The sequence below is a fragment of the Saimiri boliviensis genome, chromosome 14, assembly GCF_048565385.1.
Source record: "Saimiri boliviensis isolate mSaiBol1 chromosome 14, mSaiBol1.pri, whole genome shotgun sequence".
Classification (NCBI taxonomy): domain Eukaryota; kingdom Metazoa; phylum Chordata; class Mammalia; order Primates; family Cebidae; genus Saimiri; species Saimiri boliviensis.
In genome coordinates this window covers 71,989,343-72,013,474 of record NC_133462.1, presented here as the reverse complement: position 1 = coordinate 72,013,474, position 24,132 = coordinate 71,989,343, and the positions used below count along the sequence as shown (strand labels likewise).

The following is a 24,132-nucleotide window of genomic DNA, read 5'->3' as shown; positions in this document are numbered from 1 at the left end:
GTACAGAGTTTTAGTCACACAAAATGAAAAAGTTCTGGAGATCTCTTGCACAACAATGTACACATAGTTAACGATACTGTAATACACACTTAAAAGTTGTTAAAAGGGTAAACGTATGTATTTTTTACCACCACCACACATAAAAAAGGCAATCTAGTAGAGAATTTACTATACTCATGGTAAATGGGGAACTGGAAGAAACTTATTTGAATAATTTTGTATTAATTTAGAAAGACTGTTAGCTTTTCATTACTACAGAATTTTAGGTTTTCATTCTAGTTGCTAATATATTAATTGTCTTTTTCCAGGTCCTGTAAAGTACATTCTCCATCTTTAAATTTTACATGTCAATATTCTACTAATTAGAAAAATAACTACATATATATATATATATAGTTAAGGCTAATTCCTTGACTGCTAAAGTACCTTCCACTCATTTACTGACATTTACCTAAAGCTAATCACCAGAAAAAATAAATCCAGGGCAGATTTCTCACAACTGGAATCTCTTAGAATACTGCTGTGCCAGATTGGAGGATTTTCCAGAGGTCATCGTCACATAATTTTTTTTTTTTTTAAGAGAGGGTCTCACTATGTTGCCCAGGCTGGTCTTGAACTCTTGGGATCAAGCAATCTGCTTGCCTCAGTTTCCCCAAGTGCTGGGATTACAGGCATGAGCCACCATGCCTGGCCACGTGATACATTTTTAGAATAAACTTTCTAGAGAATTAATATATTTTAAAAATACAATCATGCAGACATGTATCTCTTTTTTTCTTTGCCATATGGGCTTTATATTTTTATTTTTCATATTTTTAATGTTATTGGAGTATGACATATTTACAGGCAATTGCACAAATGCATATGAACTTTCATGACATGAACACACACGCAGCCACCCCCCAGAACCAGAAAACACTGCCACCACCTTTTACCCCCAAAACCTCCCCATGCCCCAGCTACCTCCCTTCATCCTGCCTTTCAACACCATACATTAATGTTTCTTAGTCTTGAAGTTCATGTAATGGAATCAGGCACAAAAATATGTACTCTTTTGTGCCTGCTTTTTCTTTCTCTTTCATTCTTTCTCTCCTTTCTTCCTTTCCTTTTTCTTTTTTCTTCTCTCTCTCTCTCTCTCTCTCTCTCTCTCTCTCTCTCTCTCTCTTTCTTATTATACCTAAAGTTCTGGGATACATGTGCACATTGTGTAGGATTGTGACATAGGTATACACATGCCATGGTGGTTTGCTGCATCTATCCCCCCATCATCTACATTAGGTATTTCTCCTAATGTTATCCCTCCCCAACGCTGTCCCCCTGCTATCCCTCACCTTGTCTCCCAAGCCCCCAAAAGACCCTGCTATGTGATGTTCTCCTCCCTGTGTCCATGTGTTCTCATTGTTCAACACCCACTTACGAGAATATGCAGTGCAGACACGTAACTCTTTTTTTTGTGTGTGTATGTGCTGCTGAAGTGAGCACGCAGACATGTAACTCTTAAAAGACTACCAGTTACTTGATTTCTTATCACCTAATTGGGTAATTTGAGCACCTTATCCAACTATTGTTTTAAATTATTATTATTTTAAAATTATACTTTAAAGTCTGGGATACAAGTGCAGAATCTACAGGTTACATAGGTATACACATGCCATGATGGTTTGCTGCACCCATCAACCTGTCATCTACATTAGGTATTTCTCCTAATTCTATCCCCACCCTTGACTCCCACCCCATGACAGGCCCTGGTGTGTGATGCTCCCCTCCCTGTGTCCATATGCTCTCATTGTTCAACTTCCACTTATGAGTGAGAACATGCAGTGTTTGGTTTTCGGTTCCCATGTTAATTTGCTGAGAATGATGGTTTCCAGCTTCATCCATGTCCCTGCAAAGGACAGAAACTCATCCACTTTTAGGGCTGCATAGTATTCCATGGTGTATATGTGCCACATTTTCTTTATCCAGCCTATCACTGATGGGCATTTGGGTTGGTTCCAAGTCTTTGCTATTGTGAACAGTGCCACAATAAATATACGTGTGCATGTGTCTTTATAGTAGAACGATTTATAATCCTTTGGGTACATATCCAGTAATGGGATTACTGGGTCAAATGTTATTTCTGGTTCTAGTTCCTTGAGAAATCGCCACATTGTCTTCCATAATGGTGGAACTAATTTACACTCCCATCAACAGTGTAAAAGCATTCCTATTTCTCCACATCCTCTCCAGTATCTGTTGTTTCCTGACTTTATAATGATCTCCATTCTAACTGGCATTAGATGGTATCTCATTGTGGTTTTGATTTGCATTTCTCTAATGACCAGTGATGATGAGCTTTATATATATATAATTATATGTTTGTTGGCTGCATATATGTCTTCTTTTGAGAAGTGTCTGTTCATATCTTTCATCTACTTTTTGATGGGGTTGTTTTTTTTCTTGTAAATTTGTTTAAGTTACTTGTTGATTCTAGGTATTAGCCCTTTGTCAGATGGATAGATTGCAAAAATCTTCTCTCATTCTGTGGGGTGTTTGTTCGCTCTGACTACTGTTTCTTTTGCTGTGCAGAAGCTCTTTGGTTTAATTGGATCCCATTTGTCTATTTTGGGATGGGTTTTGTTGTCATTGCTTTTGGTGTTTTAATTATGAAGTCTTTGCCTATGCCTATGTTCTGAATGGTACTGCCTAGGTTTTCTTCTAGGGTTTTTATGGTTTTAGGTCTTACATTTAAGTCTTTAATCCATCTTAGTTTTTGTATAAGGTATAAGGAAGGAGTCCAGTTTCAGTTTTCTGAATATGGCTAGCCATTTTTCCCAACACCATTTATTAAATAGGGAATCCTTTCCCCATTGCTTGCTTCTGTCAGGTTTGTCAAAGATCAGATGGTTGTAGAAGTGTGGCGTTACTTTTGAGGCCTCTGTTCTGTTCCATTGTCTACACATCTGTTTTGGTATCAGTACCATGCTGTTTTGGTTACTGTAGCAGTGTAGCATAGTTTGAAGTCAGGTAGTGTGATGCCTCCAGGTTTGTTCTTTCTGCTTTGGATTGTCTTGGCTATATGGACTCTTTTTTGGTTCCCTATGAAATTTAAAGTAGTTTTTTCTAATTCTGTGAAGAAAGTCAATGGTAGCTTGATGGGGACAGCATTGAATCTATAAATTACTTTGGGCAGTATGGCCATTTTCACAATATTGATTCTTCCTATCCATGAGCATGGAATGTTTTTCCATTTGTTTGTGTCCTCTCTTATTTCCTTGAGCAATGGTTTATAGTTCTCCTTGAAGAGGTCCTTAACATCCCTTGTGAGTTGTATTCCTAGGTATTTTATTCTCTTTGTAGCACTTGTGAATGGGAGCTCACTCATGATTTGGCTCTCTGTTGATCTCTTATTGGTATATATGAGTATTTGTGATTTTTGTACATTGATTTTGTATCCTGAGACTTTGCTGAAGTTGCTTATTATCTTAAGGAGATTTCTGGGTGGAGATGATGGGGTCTTCTAAATATACAATCATGTCATTTGCAAACAGAAGCAATTTCACTTTCTCTCTTCCTGTTTGAATACTCTTTATTTTTTCTCTTGCCTGATTGCCCTGGCCAGAACTTCCAATACTATGTTGAATAGGAGTGGTGAGAGAGACATCTTTGTCTTGTGCTGGTTTTCAGAAGGAATGCTTCCAGCTTTTGCCCATTCAGTATGATATTGGCTCTGAGTTTGCCATAAATAGCTCTTATTATTTTGAGATATATTCCATCAATACCTAGTTTATTGAAAGTTTTTTTTTTTTTTAGCATGAAGGGGTGTTTAATTTTATATCAAAGTCCTTTTCTGCATCTATTGAGATAATCATGTGGTTTTTGTCATTGGTTCTGTTTATGTGATGGATTATGTTTATAGATTTATATGGTGAACCAGCCTTGCATCATCCCAGGGATAAAGCAGATTTGATTGTTGTGGATAGGCTTTTGGACGTGCTGCTGGATTTGAGCTGCAAGTATTTTATTGAGGATTTTCACATTAATGTTCACCAGGGACACTGGCCTGAAGTTTTCTTTTTTTGTTGTGTTTCTGCCAAGTTTTAATATCAGGATGATGCTGGCCTCATAAAATGAGTTAGGAAGGAGTCTCTCTTTTGCTAATGTTTGAAAAAGTTTCAGAAGGAATGGTACCAGCTCCTCTTTGGAGCTCTAGAATTCAGCTGTGAATCCATCTGGTCCTAGGCTTTTTTGGTTGGAAGGCTATTAATTGCTGCCCCAATTTCAGAACTTGTTATTGGTGTATTCAGGGATTTGATTTCTTCTTGGTTTAGTCTTGGGAGTGTGTATGTGTCCAGAAATTCATCCATTTCTTCTAGATTTTCTAGTTTACTTCCATAGAGGTGTTTATGGTATTAGTAGTTTCTATTTCTGATAGTAGTTTCTATTTCTGTGGGATCAGTGGTAATACCACCTTTATCAGTTTTTATAACATCTATTTGATTCTTCTCTCTTTTCTTCTTTATTAGTCTGGCAAGTGGTCTGTTTTGTTAATCTTTCCAAAAAACCAGCTCCTGGATTCACTAATTTTTTGAAGGGTTTTTCGTGTCTCTACCCGCTTCAGTTCTGCTCCGATCTTAGTTATTTCTTGTCTTCTGCTAGCTTTTGAATTTGTTTACTCTTGCTTCTCTAGTTCTTTTAATTGTGATGTTAGGGTGTTGATTTTAGATCTTTCCCGCTTTCCCCTATGGGCATTTAGTGCTATAAATTTCCTCTAAACACTGCTTTAGCTGTGTCCCAGAGATTCTGGTATGTTGTGTCTTTGTTCTCATTGATTTCAAAGAACTTATTTATTTTTGCCTTCATTTCATTATTTACCCAGTAGTCATTGAGGAGCAGGTTGTTTAGTTCCCATGTAGCTGTGTGGTTTTGAGTGAGTTTCTTAATCCTGAGTTCTAATGTGACTGCACTGTGGTCTCAGAGACTGTTTGTTATGATTTCCATTCTTATGCATTTGCTAAGGAGTGTTTTACTTCCATTTATGTGGCCAATTTTAGAATAGGCATGATGTGGTGCTGAAAAGAATGTATATTCTGTTGATTTGGGGGTGAAGAGTTCTGTAAATGTCTATTAGGTCCGCTTGGTCCAGAGCTGAGTTCAAGTACTGAATGTCCTTGTTAATTTTCTGTCTCATTGATCTAATAGTGACAGTGGGGTGTTAAAGTCTCCCACCACTACTGTGTGGGAGTCTAAGTCTCTTGGTAGGTCTCTAAGAACTTGCTTTATGAATCTGGGTACTCTTGCATTAGGTGTGTATATATATTTAGGATAGTTAGTTCTTCTTGTTGCATTGATCCCTTTACTATTATATAATGCCTTTGTCTTTTTTGATCTTTGTTGGTTTAAAGTCTGTTTTATCAGAGACTACGATTGCAAACCCTGCTTTTTTTTCCTTTCCATTTGCTTGGAAAATATTCTTCTCTCCCTTTATTTTGAGGCTATGTGTGCCTTTGCACATGAGATGAGTCTTCTGAATACAGCACACCAATGGGTCTTCACTTTTTATCCTATTTGCCAGTTGGTGTCTTTTAATTGGGGCATTTAGCCCACTTAAATTTAAGTTTAATATTATGTGTGAATCTGATTCTGTCATTATGATGCTAGCTGTTTATTATGCCCATTAGTTGATGCAGTTTCTTCATAGTGTCGGTGGTCTTTGCAATTTGTTGTTTTTTAGTGGCTGGTACTGGCTTTTCCTTTCCATATCTAGTGCTTCTTTCAAAAGCCCTTGTAAGGCAGGCCTGGTGGTGATAAAATCTCTCAGCATTTGCTTGTCTGTAAAAGATTTTATTTCCCCTTCGCTTATGAAGCTTAGCTTGGCTTGAATTGAAACTCTTTCTTTAAGAATGTTGAATATTGGCCCCCACTCTCTTCTGGATTGTAGGGTTTCTGCAGAGAGATCTGCTGTTAGTCTGATGGATTCCCTTTGTAAGTAACCTGACCTTTGCCTGTGAATGCCCTTAACATTTTTTCCTTTGTTTCACCTTGGTGTGATGATTATGTGTCTTGGGGTTGCTCTTCTCAAGTTTTTTTTTTTTTATTTATTTTATTTTGTGATTATCTCCTCAGTTAAATTGAGGAGTATTTTTGTGGTATTCTCTGTATTTCCTGAATTTGAATTTTGGTCTGTCTTGCTAGGTTGGGGAAGTTCTCGTTATCCAACTAATTTAAATGAAACTAGACCTACTACAAATGATAATTCTACCGTATGTCTTCAGTGATTATTCGTCAATAAAGGAAAAATGTTGGGGTGAGTGAACAACAGGAGGGAATACAAATTAGCAAAGCAGAGAAGAAAAGATGTCACACAATTCCTCAAAATATTAAGGCCTTTCCTGTTCCTTACCTCTCCCCTCTCAAACAGTCTGACAGAAGCCTGAGCAAGAGTCAGGCACCAGCATCTGTAGAAATAAAATTCTGTTGTTGGCAGAATTTCCTAGGTTGGAAGGTGAATACAAAAAGCCCTCAGAGAACATAATGAACTACTTAAGGATAGTTAACACAGTACATACAATCCTTCCCACACCGATCAAGTGCCAATCCAGCTAGTCTACTCCTTAACATCTTTACCGATTCAATTCTATAGCTGCATGAGCAGAGGAAAGCATATGGAAGCAGTAGCTCAGCTGATGCTTAAAAGTCTTTTAAGTATATATAAAGTAAATCCATAGCAAATCCTACCCTTCCATACACTTATCAATACAAACAAAGGAATCTAACAATCCTTTTATTAACACATTACTCTTTTTTTTAATTGCATTTTAGGTTTTGGGGTACATGTGAAGAATATGCAAGATTTTTGCATAGGTACACACATGGCAGTGTGATTTGCTGCCTTCCTCCCATATGGAGGGAGTGGGTTAGAGGGGTTCAAGACTAGAAGCACACAAATCAACTAAGAGGCTTTAGCCAAAATCTAGGAGAATGATGTTGACACCTCAATTTTAAGATATCACCTATATCTGACATTTCTCCCCATGCTATCTCTCCCCAACTCCCCACCCCCCACTGTCCCTCCCCTATTTCTCCCAGATAGACCCCCGTGTGTGATGCTACCCTCTCTGTATCCATGTGTTTTCATTGTTCAACACCCACCTATGAGTGAGAACATATGAAGACATTACTCTTTAATGGGAGCTCTTTGGATGTTTGTTGTTACGATGATGAATGAGAATGGACAAAGAAGAAAAATAACAAACATGAGCTAAACAGAAACACTTCAAGTTCCCCAAGTCCTTGTTGATGTTCTCAAATTTAAGATAACAAGTTGAATATAACAAGTGGAGTAATATTAATAAATAGTAGAATACTAAGTAAGTAAAAAGTAAGATTCAGGTAGGATAAATATGGGTCAATCATGCAAAAAGGAAGTGGAAGGAAGGCAAAGAACCAGGAGAGAAAACACAGGTGTAAAGAGGCCCTTAGGCAAAAGCAGCATGTAATGGTTATCTGTCAGAGGTATGATTTTGAAAAGTCTCTTTGGCCCATATGGAGGGAGTGGGTTAGAGGGGTTCAAGACTAGAAGCACAGAAATCAACTAAGAGGCTTTAGCCAAAATCTAGGAGAATGATGTTGACACCTCAATTTTAAGGTAGACAGTGGCAATATGGAAACAAAAGACATGTCCAACATTTTGCTGGTAAAAATGAGCAAAACTTCATGATTTATAGTTTTATGGAACTTTTTAATCAAAATTCATGATTACAAAGGATAGATATCCATATATCTATCTACATTACTGGATATAGGGGGAGAGATAAAAAGAAGAAGAAATGGAAGAAAATGCCCAGATTTCTCCTTCAGATAACTGAATAGAGAGGCTGGTATCATTCACTGAGAAACCAAACTCAGAGAGGGAAGAATGGATCAAGAAGGATGGAGCTCAGTTTTAGACAAGCTGAGTTCAAGGTACTATGGGCTATCTCAATAGACATGTTCTATAATTACTCTGTTACTTTATTCTGAGGCTGAAGAGAAATCTGGGCTAGGGATTGAGACTCAGGAATCCTTAGTCTACAGATGATGCTGCACAGAAGCTGTGGGGGCAGATGGGCTTCTCCAGGAAGAATGAATAGCATAAGAATGAATGGAAAAGGGCTCAGAGTATAGCCTCAAGGAACACTAGCATTTAAAGGTTAGAAAGAAAAGAAATCCAAAAAGGAAAACCTGCACAGCATGACATGGAAGGCAAGGAAAGAGTTCTTTGAAGAGGGGAAAGTGCTGTACTGTCAAATATGGCCAAATGGTCAAATAAGGTGATAGCTAAAAAAGTAACCCCTTGTGTTTAGCAACAGAAATGGGGGACTTTGCTGGGGAAAGTTTCAGTGCAGTGGTGACATTAGGAACCAAAAGGTGAATGGACTGGTGAGGAACAGGTGATGGTTTTTTTTTTTTTTTTTTTTTTTTTTTTTTTCCCCCGAGACGGAGTTTCGCTCTTGTTACCCAGGCTGGAGTGCAATGGCGCGATCTCGGCTCACCGCAACCTCCGCCTCCTGGGTTCAGGCAATTCTCCTGCCTCAGCCTCCTGAGTAGCTGGGATTACAGGCACACACCACCACGCCCAGCTAGTTTTCTCTATTTTTAGTAGAGACGGGGTTTCACCATGTTGACCAGGATGGTCTCGATCTCTCGACCTCGTGATCCACCCGCCTCAGCCTCCCAAAGTGCTGGGATTACAGGCTTGAGCCACCGCGCCCGGCTCAGGTGATGGTTTAAGTGTAGATAATGTTCAAAAAAACTCACTACAAAGGAGGAGCAAGACAGCAGCACTGAAAAGGGATTGCCAGGTTGAAGGAATGCCTTTTTTAATGGAAGACATTCAAGTATGTATAAAAGCTGAGGAAAAGGAGTTCATAGAGATAAGGTTTCGATGGTTACAGAAGAGAGAACCTTACTGGAGGGGTAAGGTACTGAGAAGGAAGGTAGATAAACCGATGAGTGAGTGAAGTATTGAACAAGAGAAAACACATCTTTCCACTGTGACAGGCAGTGGTGAGAGGGGGTCTAAACAGTTAAAAATTTTAAAAAAAAATATACCATTTTATTACAAAGAGTCTCAAAAATGAAAATAGTATCTCAAAAAGGAAACTAGACCACCAACTGCTGCCTGAAGAATTAGGGGAAGAAAAAGGGCAGGCATGTGAGTTTTCTGGCTCACCTGAGGCCACTGGGAAGGTATAAAAACAGAGCCAATCTAAAAATGGCTGATGTTATGTTAGGAGCCTGAAAAGAACAGGAGATCCTTGAAGACCCGGCCACCTTTCATAGAATGTTCAATAAGGGCACCTTTCCAAAGCTGCTAAGCAGATATTTGGCATTTCAGGATTTTGTCTTATGGTTACATAAAAGTATCCCTTTCACCAAGACCTGGCACACTTTATGGTTCAAAGTTAAGAACTGGGGAAGAATGGAAGGATGGGTGGCAAGGCAGCTCGTAGAAGAGTTCACCCAGCATAGCTGCCCGGGGCTCAGGGCCTTGGTTTCTGTCTAGACCCTGGGGATATATTTAATAAATTTTCCTATAAATACACAGAGAAATAGAAAATATAAAATCTGAGATGTTGGGGGAGAAAGGTAGGGAACTTGGCAAGAAGCCAGAGCTGGACCTGCTTCTTGACCCTTTTGGCGTCTGGCTTCTCCTCCTTGATTTTTTCCTCTTCTGTGACTTTGTTCTTCTTATCTGGGTCTTTCTCTTTTTCATCCTCTTTTGACTCTCTTGGCTTTTTTGAAGTTGAAAGAGTTCTTGTGGCCACCCTCTCCCATCTCATTAGTCGGAGAACTGTTCCCTCATTTGTCAGAGGAATAGATTGAGATGTGCTTGTCAGGGTCTTCTTCACTCTCATCGCCCCTCTCTTAAGGGCTGGCATCCTCTGGAATCACCTGCATGTGGAGACAGGTGTGTGGGGCAGCATTCTCAGGTTCTCAAACAGTCACTGTTTATCTTCTCCAGGTACTCACTCATGTTCTGGCTAGTCATACTGGAAGGGCTGATGTAGAGCTTGAAATCTGGTCCAAAGTATTCCAACTAGTTACTGTATGGAAGGAAGCTCATTAGGGATGTCTGTATCCAGGGCCACAGCTGTCTCCTATGTCCAGCACTCTGCAACATTACAAATGATGTAACTACCTCCTCCCAACATTGGCATAGGCAAATTAAAGCTCTTGACAAATTCCACACACTTGGTATGCCCCCTTCCTTTTTTGGGGGGAGATGGAGTCTCACTCAATTGCCCATGCTGAAGGGTCGTGGCATGATCTCAGCTCACTGCAACCTCTGCCTCTTGACTCAACCTCATGACTCAACCTCCTAAGTAGCTGATATTACAGGAGTGCACCACCATGCCTGACTGATTTTTGTATTTTTAGTAGACACGGGGTTTCACCATGTTGGCCAGGCTGGTCTCAAACTCCTGATCTCAAGTGATCCTCCCATCTCAGCCTCCCAAAGTGCTGGGAGCAGATGTGAGTCACTGTGACAGGCCAGCATGCACTTTGATGGTCAGGTTGAAGCAACCTAACCAATCCCCAGATAAGGAGTCTGAGCCACACTGTAAGAATACTGCACTAGGCTGGAACACCTCCATTACTCTGAACATAACCAGCTTGAAAATGGCCTCATAGGACTCGTCGTCAATCCCATCTTGGAAAAGGTATTTAACAGCATAATACTTGTCTTTGCCAGCCCCAATATCCTGTAGGTCCCTAGTTCCTGAAAAGTTCTCTCCATACTTAGGGAAATACATAGTCATGACCCAGTCTGTGATATAGAAGGCCTCTTCCAAGCCATCGCCATGGTGAATATCAATGTCTATATACAGTACCCTCTGGTGATACTTAGCAGCTCCAGGATGGCCAAGACAATGTCACTGATACAACAGAAGCCAGATACCTCGGACTTCTTTGCATGGTGCAAGCCCCCAGCCCAATTCACAGTGATGTCCATCTGCTGCTTATTAAGTTTCACAGCCCTTGCCACAGAGCCATCACTAGACAACTGTTAGAATTCAAACAAGCCATCGGATACTGGACAGTCCTCACCGACGTTGACTCTGCATCTGCTTGCTGTGCTCGAACATGTAATCTGGACTGATGGAACACAAGAAGTTACTGTAGTCATCACTGTGGTACTTGATCATCTCTCTTCAGCACTGGCTTTGTGAGGGTGACAGATTGCTATTTTTCAGTAGAGACCACAGTTGGGCAGTAAATTGCAAGTCATGCACATTTGGTGAGGTTTCATTGGATGGCCTTGTCTGTAATAGTAATTTCCAACATCCCTGTCACAGCAGTAACAGACTTTCCTCATGGTACCCTGTGTCTGCCTCATCTTGCTTGCCCCCCATCCCTCCTGTCAGTTGGTCTCAACAGTAGTGTTTAAGGTATGGGAATGGAAAGTGAAGAGTACTCATGACTTTTGGTTTCTATTTTCTCAGTGAAATAAAAGACAAGGATATTTGCCTAGAATGTTTTCCCCTATCTTCCCACCTAAGTTCCTTTTTATTTCAAAATGACCACATGAAGTCTGGGTCCTTTCCGTTACTCTCTTTCATGGCACCCTAATCTTTCCCTACAATTGAATGTAGCTTGTCATTATGTAATATTTTGGTTTACCTGTTAATCATGTATCTCCACCACAAGACCATAAATCCAATCAAAGAATGACCCATGTTTGGTTTGTTCAATATTGCATATCCAACACATAAAAGTACCCAGTCCTAAATGGTCAATACATATTTGTAAATTGAATGAATAAAACCTCGTCTTAATCACTTATCTGTCCTTCTCCTGCATTCCCATGGAACTCTCCTTATAGCCTAGTGTTACTGTTATTAAACTCTACCTTTAATTACAGCAGTTGTGTATAGGTTTATCTCCTTCATGTTATTTAAAGTCCTTGAGGACAAAGGCTGTGCCTTACTATTTTTCTCACTACAGATGTCTGCTGTTTTTTGAATAAGGTAGTGTTTTAAAATAATGTTGCTACAGGATCCCTGGGTAAGAAAGAATCCAGGGATTAGCAATAAGAAGACACCTCATGAAGCTGTTATTATGTCCAGGAAAGAGAAGAGAGGACTGAACTAGACATGAGGAAATGGAAGAAAGAAACCAGAAGTATAATCTATTGCACTTGATGGTAAGATTCATTTTGGTTCTGAGGGAATAAATGGAATGCAAGAGGGTTCTGAGAATTTTAAATCAGGTACCTGAAAGAATAGGGTTTCTATAAATTAAGCAAGAAATATAGGAGCAATAGCAGATTTGATTTGATTTGGGAAATACGCAATCAGACGGAAAATGAAGTGCTCACTTCATATTTACATGTTCATGTCAGAAAAAAATATATGCACGGATCAAACCCTTAAGTGATTTGTTTTTTTAATCTGGGGAAATATATTTACTTATGAAATCCAAAAACTTTTTTTTTTTTTTTTTGAGATGGAGTTTCACTCTTGTTGCCCAGGCTGGAGTGCAATGGTGTAATCTTGGCTCACCACAACCTCTGCCTCCTGGGTTCAAGTGATTCTCCTACCTCAGCCTCCCAAGTAGCTGGGATTACAGACATGCGCCACCATGCCCAGCTAATTTTGTATTTTTTGTAGAGATGAGGTTTCTCCATGTTGGCCAGGCTGCTCTTGAACTCCTGACTTCAGGTGATCCACCCACCTTGGCCTCCCAAAGTGCTGGGATTACAGGCATGAGCCACGGCACCTGGTCAATTTTTTTTTTTTTTTGAGATGGAGCGCAGTGGCACAATCTCAGCTCACTGCAACCTCCGCTTCCTGGGTTTCAAACTCCTGACCCCAGGTGATCTACTCACCTGGGCCTCCCAAAGTGATGAGATTATAGGCATCAGCCAAAACTATTTGAATACACAGTTGAATTAATTATTTAAAGTTGTGCTATTAGCAGTGAGTATTAATAAAGACCAAAAGAACAACTCGAAGTGTGGGCTGGGATTTTCAGGGAAGGAATTGTTAAGTGGGCAGGATGTAAACTGATTTGAAATATAAGCAGAATTTGGAATGGTGGAAAGTCACGGCAGAAGGACGTGAGAAACAATAAAGAGGCACCCTTCTTTTACTAAGCATACAGATCATCTAGAATGAAAGAATGAAAGAAAGCTTAGTATCTTCAGGCGATGAATTTAAATTTGATCTAAGAGGCAATGGAGAAATGCTACATTTTATACAACATTTTATAATCAGCACAGGAAAAAAACAACAGGTGGACACAGAAGGACTGACTCTGCTCATCCTCACACAAAACTAGATTTGAGGCTAGACTGAGTCAGGAAAAGTAGAAAATGCAGTGATAAGGAAAGAGAATTGGGCAGCAATGAGAGAATCAACAGTTTTGTTTCACTTTATTATATTCTAGTCACTTGGGAATCACCAAGAGTCTACTTAGCAGTTTGTCTCACAATACCAGTTGTATTTCAAAGCAGAATAAAAGTAGTATTCTCAGAATGGAAGATAAAGGTTGGAAAGAAAATCTCCTTAAGAAAGGGAAGATGTGGGAGTTTAACTCTGTTAATTCAAAATCTGAGGGTCTTTTTCCAAAAATAAAGCACAGAAAGCAACAAAGTATGGATACATGAAAGGGAAGAGAGATATGTACTACCTGCCCTGAGTTGTGTGAACCTCATGACCATGTAGAATTCTTTTATGGTAACCAAAAGAGTTAACATTAAACGTTGAGGAAGAAATGTTCCCAGGAAATGGAGGTACTGCGTGACCTACAAGAGATCATGTAACCCTAGTCTGGGTGGTTTCAGGAATGGTATAAAGAACTAGGCCAACAAACTGCACTAGACATAGAAGCTAGTTGAATAAACTCATCCACTTCCAATTTCATTTCCGATATCTCATGAGAAACTAGAAGACAAAAAAAAATTCTAAAATTAACATAAAACATAGTTTACAATGAGCATAAATGACTGCCTGCTGACTATAAAATAATTGATTCAGATGAATTAAAGAATTAAACTAGCTATGGGAAATGTATACTCTATAATTAGGTGCACATTTATTTTATTTTATCTTATTTCATTTGGAGACAGGATCTTGTTCTGTCATCCAGGATACAGTGCAGTGGTGCAATCATGGCTTACTGCATCTTCAGCCTCCTAGGCTCAAGAAATCCTCTGCTTCAGCCTCCTGAGTAGCTAGGACTACAAATGTGTGACACCACACCAGCTAATGTTAGAATTTTTTTTGTAGAGACAGTTTTGCCGTGTTATCCGATTTGGTCTTGATGTCCTGGACTTAGCTTATCTGTCTGCCTTGGCCTCCCAAAATGTCTCGATTACAGACACGAGACATCAAGCCTGGCCTTAGGTGCACTTTTAAAACATACGGAATTTAGAACAGCCAGATGGAAATAATTTCAATTAAATGATTTCAACTTTTGTAAAATATACTATATGCTTCCAAATCTGTACACAGAAATCTTTCATTTAAATAAAATAATTTTGAATTTTTTTCTTTTTGCTTTACTGTCACTTGGTAGACATAAACAAGATTGTAAAGATTATTTTAGTAAAAGCTGAAAAATTAAGTATTAAAAGTCAAAATAAACACTTTTTTGGGGGGACCAATGATGACAAAGAGAGGGCAATAAGAGGAGCTTTGCTTCAGGCTCAAATTTTGTATTACTCTGAAAGGCAATATTAGTCCATTTTGGTTAAAGATGGGAAAAATGAAAGAACACGTATATAACAGGGAAAGCAGAAAACTTTTTCAGTTTCTAATAAAAAAAAATCTAGACATACCATTATTCCAATAAATGGGTTTAAAAAACTCTAGTGTACAACATAAAACACAAATCCTTTTGAAATCATAATGTCCTCATTATGAGAGTACAGTAACACACATAAAAGTTCCAGACTAATCCAATTAGAAAGAGTTGACAGCATTCACATATATAACCTGAAAAAATTATACAGCTGGTTGCTTATACCTAGAAATAAACTACAGATCGAATAGCATGTGAAACTAATTTCATTAATTTTTATTTTCACAGATGATAAATAAGGCATTTAACTTAAAAGTCTTTAAGAAAGTTTAGCAAAATATACAGTTAGATCTGATAGCAACATGAAGTTAAATAAGTTTGAAACAATAAGCAGCCATGTAAGATTCTCTAAATCAAATTTCAATATTAGCAAAATCTATAGTAAATAAAGACTAGAGGATACTCTAATCAATAATTCACAACACTAAAATAACACTGAAAAAATATTCATGATGTCCCATTTTTTTAAAATGTGTAAATTACCAGAAAAAGTATTTTATATTAAAATATACAAAGTTGGTACCAATTTATGAGGCTTATTAACCAGACTCAAGACAAGTAGTTAAAAGACACTGAGAGCTTATACATGAAGAAGCACAAAGTGTTCATTAAAAATATTCCATTTTATTACTAATAAAATAAATACAAATAAAAGCAAGGCATCAAATACTACAATTTATATCCAATATTGAATCAAGCTATGGAGAACAGGTACATTCAAAAGCCTTGGGTCACACACATCTTTTGGCAATGATAAAAGAGCTATCAGATCACTTACACCCCTTGACCCAGTAACTCTACTCTGAAGAATTTATCTAAGCATTTATCCCAAAGGGGAGAAAAGTAAACCACATTATTTTTATCAAAAACAATGGAAACAACTCATATGTGCAACAAGCAGGGAAATAAATTATTACATATAACCCAAGGAGAATAACATAGCTATTAAAAAGGAAAGAACGCATTCTTATGACAAAGCAAGAAGTGCGTATCAAAAGCTTTTAAGGTTAAAAAAAAGAATGTAACATGATATAAAACATTACTGATGCATAAAATGTTATGCTTACATAATGAAGATGTGTTTTGAAATAGCTTTTTAAAAAAAGTTTACAGATTTTTTACTGTAAAGCTACTAAAATTGGTATGACAAATAAAAATGAAGACTAATAATTTTTGAAGTCACCAATATTTCTAGGAGAGTTTCTTAAGGCATGGTATAAGAGATATTTCTTTTTTAAAAAAATGGTGTCAAATTTCCCTGGAAAGTCATTTCTGGAAACTATGAAGCAAACCAGCCTGTGTATAGTAATATCTATAATATTATAATAATATTTCCAATGTGAACTCATGATTTCATAGCTGAAAAGCTTTGTTTTAGTAAGCTGGAACAGGAAGTTGCGGACTATACTGAAATAAATTAGAGTGAGATTCTGATGATCAAATATTTTAGTAATAATTTGGCTTTTAAAGTCAACTCAGTGCTAGTATTTTGATTCTCAATATTTTAATACTAATGATGAAAGACTAAAGTGTTTGGCTACTATAAATTAATCATCTTTAAGACACAAGCATATCTTATCGACTGTCCATAGAGATTTGTAATATCTATTCCCCCAAAATAATTTTTGTATATTCTATTTGCTCTGCTCATTAGCTAAGCTGCTGCTTCAACTCAGCATTTTATTAAGTGACACTCAGGTAAAGTGGAGTTCTTATGATAAAGGTCACAAAGCAGGATTACAAGACATGTTCTCAAAAGTTTTAAAATTATTTTAGAACTGATATGAGAGTCAACAATTTTAGCTTTTTAAATATTTCACCTAATTTTTCTATGAATAATGATGGAAAGGTTTCAAAAGAAGTGACATAAAAGTGGGCTTTATATAGTACATGTTCTCTATTAAAGCATTATTATCGTATCTTTTAACCCCAAAGGGGGTAAAAGCCCACAAAACTCATAAGATATAACTAATCACATTTAAACAAAGAACTCAGTAAAAAAATCCTGATAATTGATTAACTGATGTAATGCCTTTAAAATAATTTCCCAATGGAAGTCACCATCCCTTAACTTCCATCAAAACATGCTGTATCTTCTATTGAAAAATATTTGTGGAAATAAAATTACAAAGCCCACACTAACCTGAGAGCTCTGTACACAGGGATGGCTTGCTCTAAGGCTGCCTCCTAAACAGCATGAAGTCCGTGCCAGAAAGCCCCACTGCTACACTAAAAAAGTACAGTTTATATGAGGTTAATTCTCTGAATTCTCTTCCCCTTCTACTAAGGTAAATAAAAGAAGACAAAAAGTACTAGTGAATAATGCATGCTGAATCTCTGAAAATATCTTAGTAAAGGCTAAAATATTCTTAAAAACAGATGGGCAAAATACTTAAGAAATAAATTATTCTAATTGCAGCGCCGGAAGAAATAAAAAACAGTAGACATTTTGGTTATGTGAACCTCTGGTATTATTTGGCTGCAACATACTTAGTCCATTTATAATAGTGTCTATTATTATAAATAACCTCACATATGGAATGTATGTAGGTAATACAATGTGTTAAGAAATTAAATGCCTGTTTCCAATATGTTCTACTTAAATATTTGTAAATTTTCTTTACTAAAGTTGAGAGGTTTCTATTACACTTTTAAATACTAGATACCAATTTCAGATATAGCTGTGAAATATTCACTACATTAGATTTTTCACTATTTTCTTTTATCCTTGAAATATTTATTGAATACTTACTAAAAATAAGGTTTCTGTTTTGAACAAAGCAATTTCTGACCGGCTAGGTTTTCCTCCTTCTCTAACTAAAATTCAATTTTATCTCTATTTTTGTGTTTTTTTAATTTAATGCTGCACTACAGAACAAAGAAAAAAATAATAGTTTTTAGAGATAGCTACCGTGGCAACTTTTGAATAGTGAAAAAAGTCACGTCATTTTCCCTATCTCTAAACAAAAGGCAGATTTTAATAATTTGCAATTTTCCTAAGAAAAATGCTCTTCAGTTCCTGAGTATTTTAGTTGTTAAAATTTAAATTTGGAATACAAAAATTTACTTACTTCCAAGCTGCCTCTCTTTATTGGATTCAGCACTAATAATTTCTTGAGAAGATTTTCACAGTCTGTGGACATATAGAAGGGAATACGGTACTTCCCTCGTAAAACTCGCTCCCGAAGTTCCTTAATAAAAGTGAAAGAAAGCACTTACAACTGGTTTTTGAAATGATCATACTTAAGGATAAAACATTAATATCAAATTTAGCGGATACCTTTAAATTCTGGCCATCGAAAGGCAAGGAGCCACTGACTAACGTATAGAGAATGACGCCCAGACTCCACACATCCACTTCGGGCCCATCATACTTCTTTCCTTGGAAAAGCTCAGGAGCAGCATAGGGTGGGCTTCCACAAAATGTGTCCAATTTGTTCCCAACTGTAAATTCATTACTAAAACCAAAGTCAGCAATTTTAATATTCATATCACCATCAAGGAGAAGGTTTTCAGCCTAAGAGGAAAATAATGAAAAGAATGATGTAAAAAGCCTACGTAAAATAAAAATATTTGTTAAAAGTGTTTTAGCTTCTAAACTAACATATCTCTTGCCTCTTATTTCTAAATGTAATATCAAATTTAGAAGCCCAGTATGGTACTTCAATGCGTAACTGTTCTGAGTTACATCTATATAAGACTACATTTTGACACTATAAAAAGAAAGCTCTCTTTATATGCATACATGCAACTACTTAAGAAAGGTTATTTAAAACCCATTTTCTTTCATAGGTTATTTTAAACTCATTTTTTTCCTCATAGTCAGAAACATCCTGGAAGTGTATCTTTATGTGACCTACTCTAAAGTACATAACACTAATCCATTTTGGACTTAAAACCAACAAGATTACCCAAAGGAGTTCTATTTTAATAGGGTATTGTTGGTTAATGCAAGCCTCAAGCGTATATCTAAAGTAACTGCCTGTCAGGGGTTCTGTGACTACTACTTCATTCCTTTGTCCTCTCTTGTAGAATCATTCCTCAACAAAGTACTGTTTAAGTGAAACATGACCAAACAAAATATAGCCTCCATTAGATCTTGTCTGTTTTAAGCGTCTTATTGCTGTTCTAAAACCAGATTCTCTTCTTGAAGTATATTTACACAGAAAGCAGTGAATTATCCCCCAATGCGGTGAGATGCTGGTTTTCCAAAATCCTAAAGCAGAATCACTCAAAGACAGTATTTTAAATGTCCCTTTTGTAAATAGAAGCAACTTAACAAAGGACTTGCTTTTGTACATGTTTTGTTTCAAACTCTATTACAATGGATGGATAGACTAACAAAGTTACAGATTACTTTGCCGATGTGTCTTAGCAGGTTCCAAAAAGGAATAAAATTTGACTAAAACAAAAATCAGACTACTCTATATCACTGGAAGGTCTAACAATCATGAGTCAAGCACTCTACCCATCACATAGCTCTTCCTTCCCTAACCCCCCAACCCTTGTTGTTGTTATTGTTTTATGGCATACCAGCTTGGGATATTTGCTTTCATTTTATTTTGGAAAACGCAGATACACCTAGCACCTAAAATAGACAATAAAAATGGGGTATCATTTATTAAATAAATACTATAAAAGCACATATATTTGGAAAAATGCATATTAGATTGTAACATTTTTGAAATGTGACAAAACCAGGTTATTTTGATGTTCTGATGTAAGAGCCTGGTCACTGTAAGTTTCTGAAGCTGTTTGTAAGTAAGCTGGACTTTTTTCAGTCTCTCTAAAAATGTCTGAACGGATATCAAAGTATCCAAGCTGCCTCAGAAAAGAAGAGCTGCAGGGGGGTTCCGAGGTCTCCTTCCAAGAGTGTATAGGAAAACTCACTCTACTGGACTAAAGGGAAAACACAAGGTTTTGAACATGATTATTTTTTGAAGATCTTTTTCATATAAGAAATGAGATGATAAACTGGGAATCAGGCACAGAAGCAGAGGAACAGTTCTCTTCTTTCTCATTTGTCATGGAAGTGATTCCCCTTAAAATAGCCAAGGAAGGAAACCAAGAAATAAAAAAAAAATTGGAGGAACAGAAAAATCATAAGCTCTGAAAAACAGAAGCTAAAATGGAGAATTAGACTTTAGACTTTTGGCAACTATTTAGGGTCATATATTCAAATACAACCCAAACTGATGCTAGTAGTTGATAAAGATGATTAGGAAAAAAGAAAAATCAGACTTCTATGTAAGGAACAATGCAAATCAAATTTGGAAGAATAGAGAAAAAAGGAAAAAGAGATGTAAACATTTTAGCTCAGGGTGTTTCCACTTTCAACTTACTTAAATGGTTTCAACAACTTACACTGTTGTGTCACAAAATCTGTGGCACAATCATTTACTGACTACACATTTCTTATTCCAAAGTAAGCTCATTTATACTATTATATGCATCTAGTGTTTATAAAAATGTTTGAAAACTTTCCTTAGGTGGGGGTGGGACCAAAAAAAAAAAACTTTCCTAATTCTTTGAGGAAACAGTGAGCTTTAGGGTAGAGAATGAATATTGCATCTTACATTAGGCAAACATGGGTCTGTGCTCTGACTTTGCTTCTGTCTGAGGTCCCACACTTTTGGCTGGGAACAAAATTCCACATCTATGCATTTAAAACAAGCTAATTAATGGTGAATCAAATCCTCTAGCCTTTAAAGCTAGATAACTTCTTACTCATATTTTCTTCATTTACTCAGTGAAATATTTACCTTTCATAAAGTTGCTGTTAAAATAAAAAAGTGACTACCTGCATAGTGTCTAATAGTGCAGTTAGGCAATAAAGAAGACAGCTCTAATATTATTATTAAATATATATTAATAATACAGTTTTTTAAAAAAATTAAAATCAGAAGCTTACCTTAAGATCACGGTGAACAATGCACTTTTGATGACAATACTGTACAGCAGATACAATCTGGAATAAATATTTGGATAAAAGGGTCAAATTATTTTATGATTAAAAAAACAATTTTCCCCAATAATCACCTTGAATTTAGATAAATTACTAACTTGGATTTCAAGGTAATATTTAATAAATCTGCTATGCCTTTAGTTCAGAAAACTAGATACATTAAAGTGATTAAATTGCTCATAAATGTAGAAAATAGGAAAAGTAATATTCTCTTGCTAAAATACAATAAAATGTTTCTTTGTCAGAGGCTGTGAAGATTTCATATGGATCATTATAATTGGAATGTATACAATTTATAGTTTTGGTCAAATGGTTTATTACAATGTTGAAATAAAAGCTTTGGCACACATGAATTAGTATTTTAAGATAATTGCCTCAAGTTAAAAAAGCAAAACTCTATTCTAGGAATTACATAAAATGTGCTCAAGGTATGTTTCTTTAGTGAGGCCAATTCACTAAGAACTTATCAATGAGGTATTTAGCAGTATCCTTATTTGTTTGTTTATATATAAAGAGAAGGGAAAATTTTTGAGCCTTAAAAAGAAAGCTGACCAGCAATAATAAAGAGGGGAAAATGAAATTCAATCTTAACTCTGTCACTAATTCAGTCAGGTAAAGTATTCTATGCCTGAAACTAGATTTTGTATGCAGCCATAATTTTTAACCACTACATAGAGCTCTTTGGGACAAGGGCTAAACAAGGAGGAACCCAACAGTTTAAAGGCCAAAAATATAAGAGAAATAGATTATAAACAATTCTATGTTACTTCTTTATTACATAAAATACAGAAGTGGAAAGAATCTGATAGCAATCAATTAAGAACTATTTTTGTACATATAATTATATCTGATGAATAGAAGGATGGTCATTTTATGCACAGCAGAACATTCAATTCTGTGGATTCAGTTAAATATAAACATAGTTTGAATGTTAGGTATTTACAAATGGAGATAGAAATGAGACTTTTTAAAAGTCTAAAGGTGATGTGAAATATGACCATGCTAATAGGAATATGGGTGAAAAAAAAACTTCAAAGTAGAAGTGAACTGATATTTCAGTATTATAAAGTTATTCTAATGTATATTAAAATTGTTCAAAGACACAGAAAACATGAATTCCAAACAAAATCATCAACACACAATGAGTAATATACAATTCCATTTAATTCATTTTGATTCAACAGTTTATTGAGCACCTCCTATGTGCAAGAAAATGTGCTGGTAGCTAGGCAAATACAAAAATGAGTACTACATGGACTCTGTTCTTAAGGAGCTTACAATATGATTAAGAAGAGAAAATAAGGTATATATGCTCTATGTACTTTGTATTCTAGAGGTATGTATTATTATTTAGAGAGGTATATATTTATTACTTTTCTATATATTATAAAGACGTATATATTATTTCTTTATAAGGTGGAATCATAGAACTCTACCTTTTTATGAGAATCATAAAAAATAAAGAATATTTTCAGTTGGAAACGCTTCCTGAAAGAGGTGCTATTTAGTCTAAGCCATCCTTGAAGGACAGAAATATTTTAAAATGTAGAGATCTGGGGATGGGGAGGTGGGGGTAAGGTGGTGAAATGAATTAATGACAAGGGAACTGTGTATTTGAAAAGCAGGTTGGGGTTGATGCCTGTAATCCCAGCACTTTGGGACACTGCAGTGGGAGGAGGGTTGCCTGAGGCCAGGAGTTCAAGACCAGGCCTTGGCAACACTGTGAGACCCCCATCTCTAAAAAAAATAAAAATATTAGCCAGGTGTGGTGGTGTGCACCTGTGGTCCCAGCTACACAGAGTCTGAAGCAGGAATATCTCTTGAGCCTAGGAGGTTGAGGCTGCAATATGCCATTTTCACACCACTGCACACCACCCTGGATGACACAGTAAGAACCAGTCTCAAAACCAAAAAATAAACAAAAACACCAAACAAACAAACAGAAAAACCCCACAAAACCAAACCAAACAAAACCAAACCAAAACACATTTAAAGAAAAAGAGGTGGAAAAATGGTGATAGTGGGAGTCAGATCTTGACAAACAGGTTGATAAAATCCTGAATTCAAAAGTAAGCAGATACTGCAGAACCACTACATGTTTTTGGGCAGGGTGACTGGGAATGATTATGATCAATTTTAAGTATGATTCCTAAAAATACAGAAGGATCTCATGATTAACATTTGTAGTACTAGTTTTCTTAAGCAATAAGCTTCAAAATTCTAATACTCAATTTTCACTAAATTATGTTCATGAGCCAAAAGATATATACATTTATTTATATGTATATTTTATTGGACATACTATATAGGTTATAGTATGTTCAGATTGTAAGATTATTTTTTATCATGGGTGATAGAAATTTGCTGATAATGACATTATCTTTTATTAGTCACATGTTTGTATATCCATTGAAGGTGCGCAACAGATAATAATTTGGTTACCAAACATGATCAGAGGCCATGCAATTCATGTCAGACAGAATGGTATCTATGAAAGCAGTTCTCCAAGCACTTCTAGAATCAAACATTTCCTGAGCCTCAAAGCATTAAGAACGGAAAGATAATTACAAATAATCCTCTGTATTAAGCACGTGTGATCCCCAAATACTATGACCTCTGAGCTATCAGTGGTAGTTTATTATAGTATTACCACACTTGCTTAGCAGGGAACAGTTTTTGCCATGAAAGAAGTTCTGTTTTCTGACTCACTGCAAGAATCCCCCTCCACAAGCCCAACTTTTACTGCATTGTTTTACAGCTAGATCTTCCCATCTCAAAACATTCTGTACTTCCATAAATAGGATACAGGAACTTCCCTATGAGTCTTCTGTTATGAATCTTAAAAACATGATTTACAATCAGCTGGGTAATAACAGTAAGACCACACACATCAGTGTTTTCCATTGAGAGTTATCACGGTTACTTTGCAATTATTAATATCTATAAATGGGTCAGGAATTCCTGTGGTTGAAGTGGTAGAAAAGCATTATACAGGCAATGGCTGCTAAGTGGTCTTAAACTGCTCTAGTGTCTTCAGTATTTCTAAAAGTAAAGTCAAGGACATATTTACATTTATCCTTGCTGACACAGTATTAATACACACATTCTTTTACTGTTAAAATAAAAAAGCAAATAAAAGTAACTATATATTTATTAATTCTGTAAGAGTTTAAATCAAATCCGTAAAGAAAATTAAGCTCCTCAAAAATAAATTTAAGTAAAAATTTACCTTCAGTCAGGTAACTACAAAATAACGTATGTGTATCCACGTGTGTAAGGATGTTTGCATGTCTCTGGTTTCTAAAAATATGAGTTAGTAACTTTTTTAGTTTTGGGCA

The 24,132-nt window shown here is 36.4% G+C and overlaps 1 protein-coding gene and 2 pseudogenes across 8 annotated transcripts in view; all 3 read right to left on the bottom strand.

Annotated features, from left to right (window-relative positions):
• Positions 1–24,132, bottom strand: part of MARK1 (microtubule affinity regulating kinase 1) — a 132,717-nt gene that overhangs the window by 30,346 nt on the left and 78,239 nt on the right. For all 8 annotated transcript variants that reach the window (XM_010340934.2, XM_010340931.3, XM_010340932.3 and 5 more), the window contains exons 7-9: positions 20,741–20,797; positions 18,110–18,346; positions 17,901–18,020 (exon numbers count right to left, since the gene is read on the bottom strand). In XM_010340934.2, the coding sequence (XP_010339236.1) occupies positions 17,901–18,020; positions 18,110–18,346; positions 20,741–20,797 (414 nt within the window). The remainder of the gene's footprint in view (positions 1–17,900; positions 18,021–18,109; positions 18,347–20,740; positions 20,798–24,132) is intronic.
• LOC141581117 (putative histone deacetylase 1-B) lies at positions 1,102–10,289 on the bottom strand (annotated as a pseudogene).
• On the bottom strand, positions 1,127–17,894 carry LOC141581080 (histone deacetylase 1 pseudogene; annotated as a pseudogene).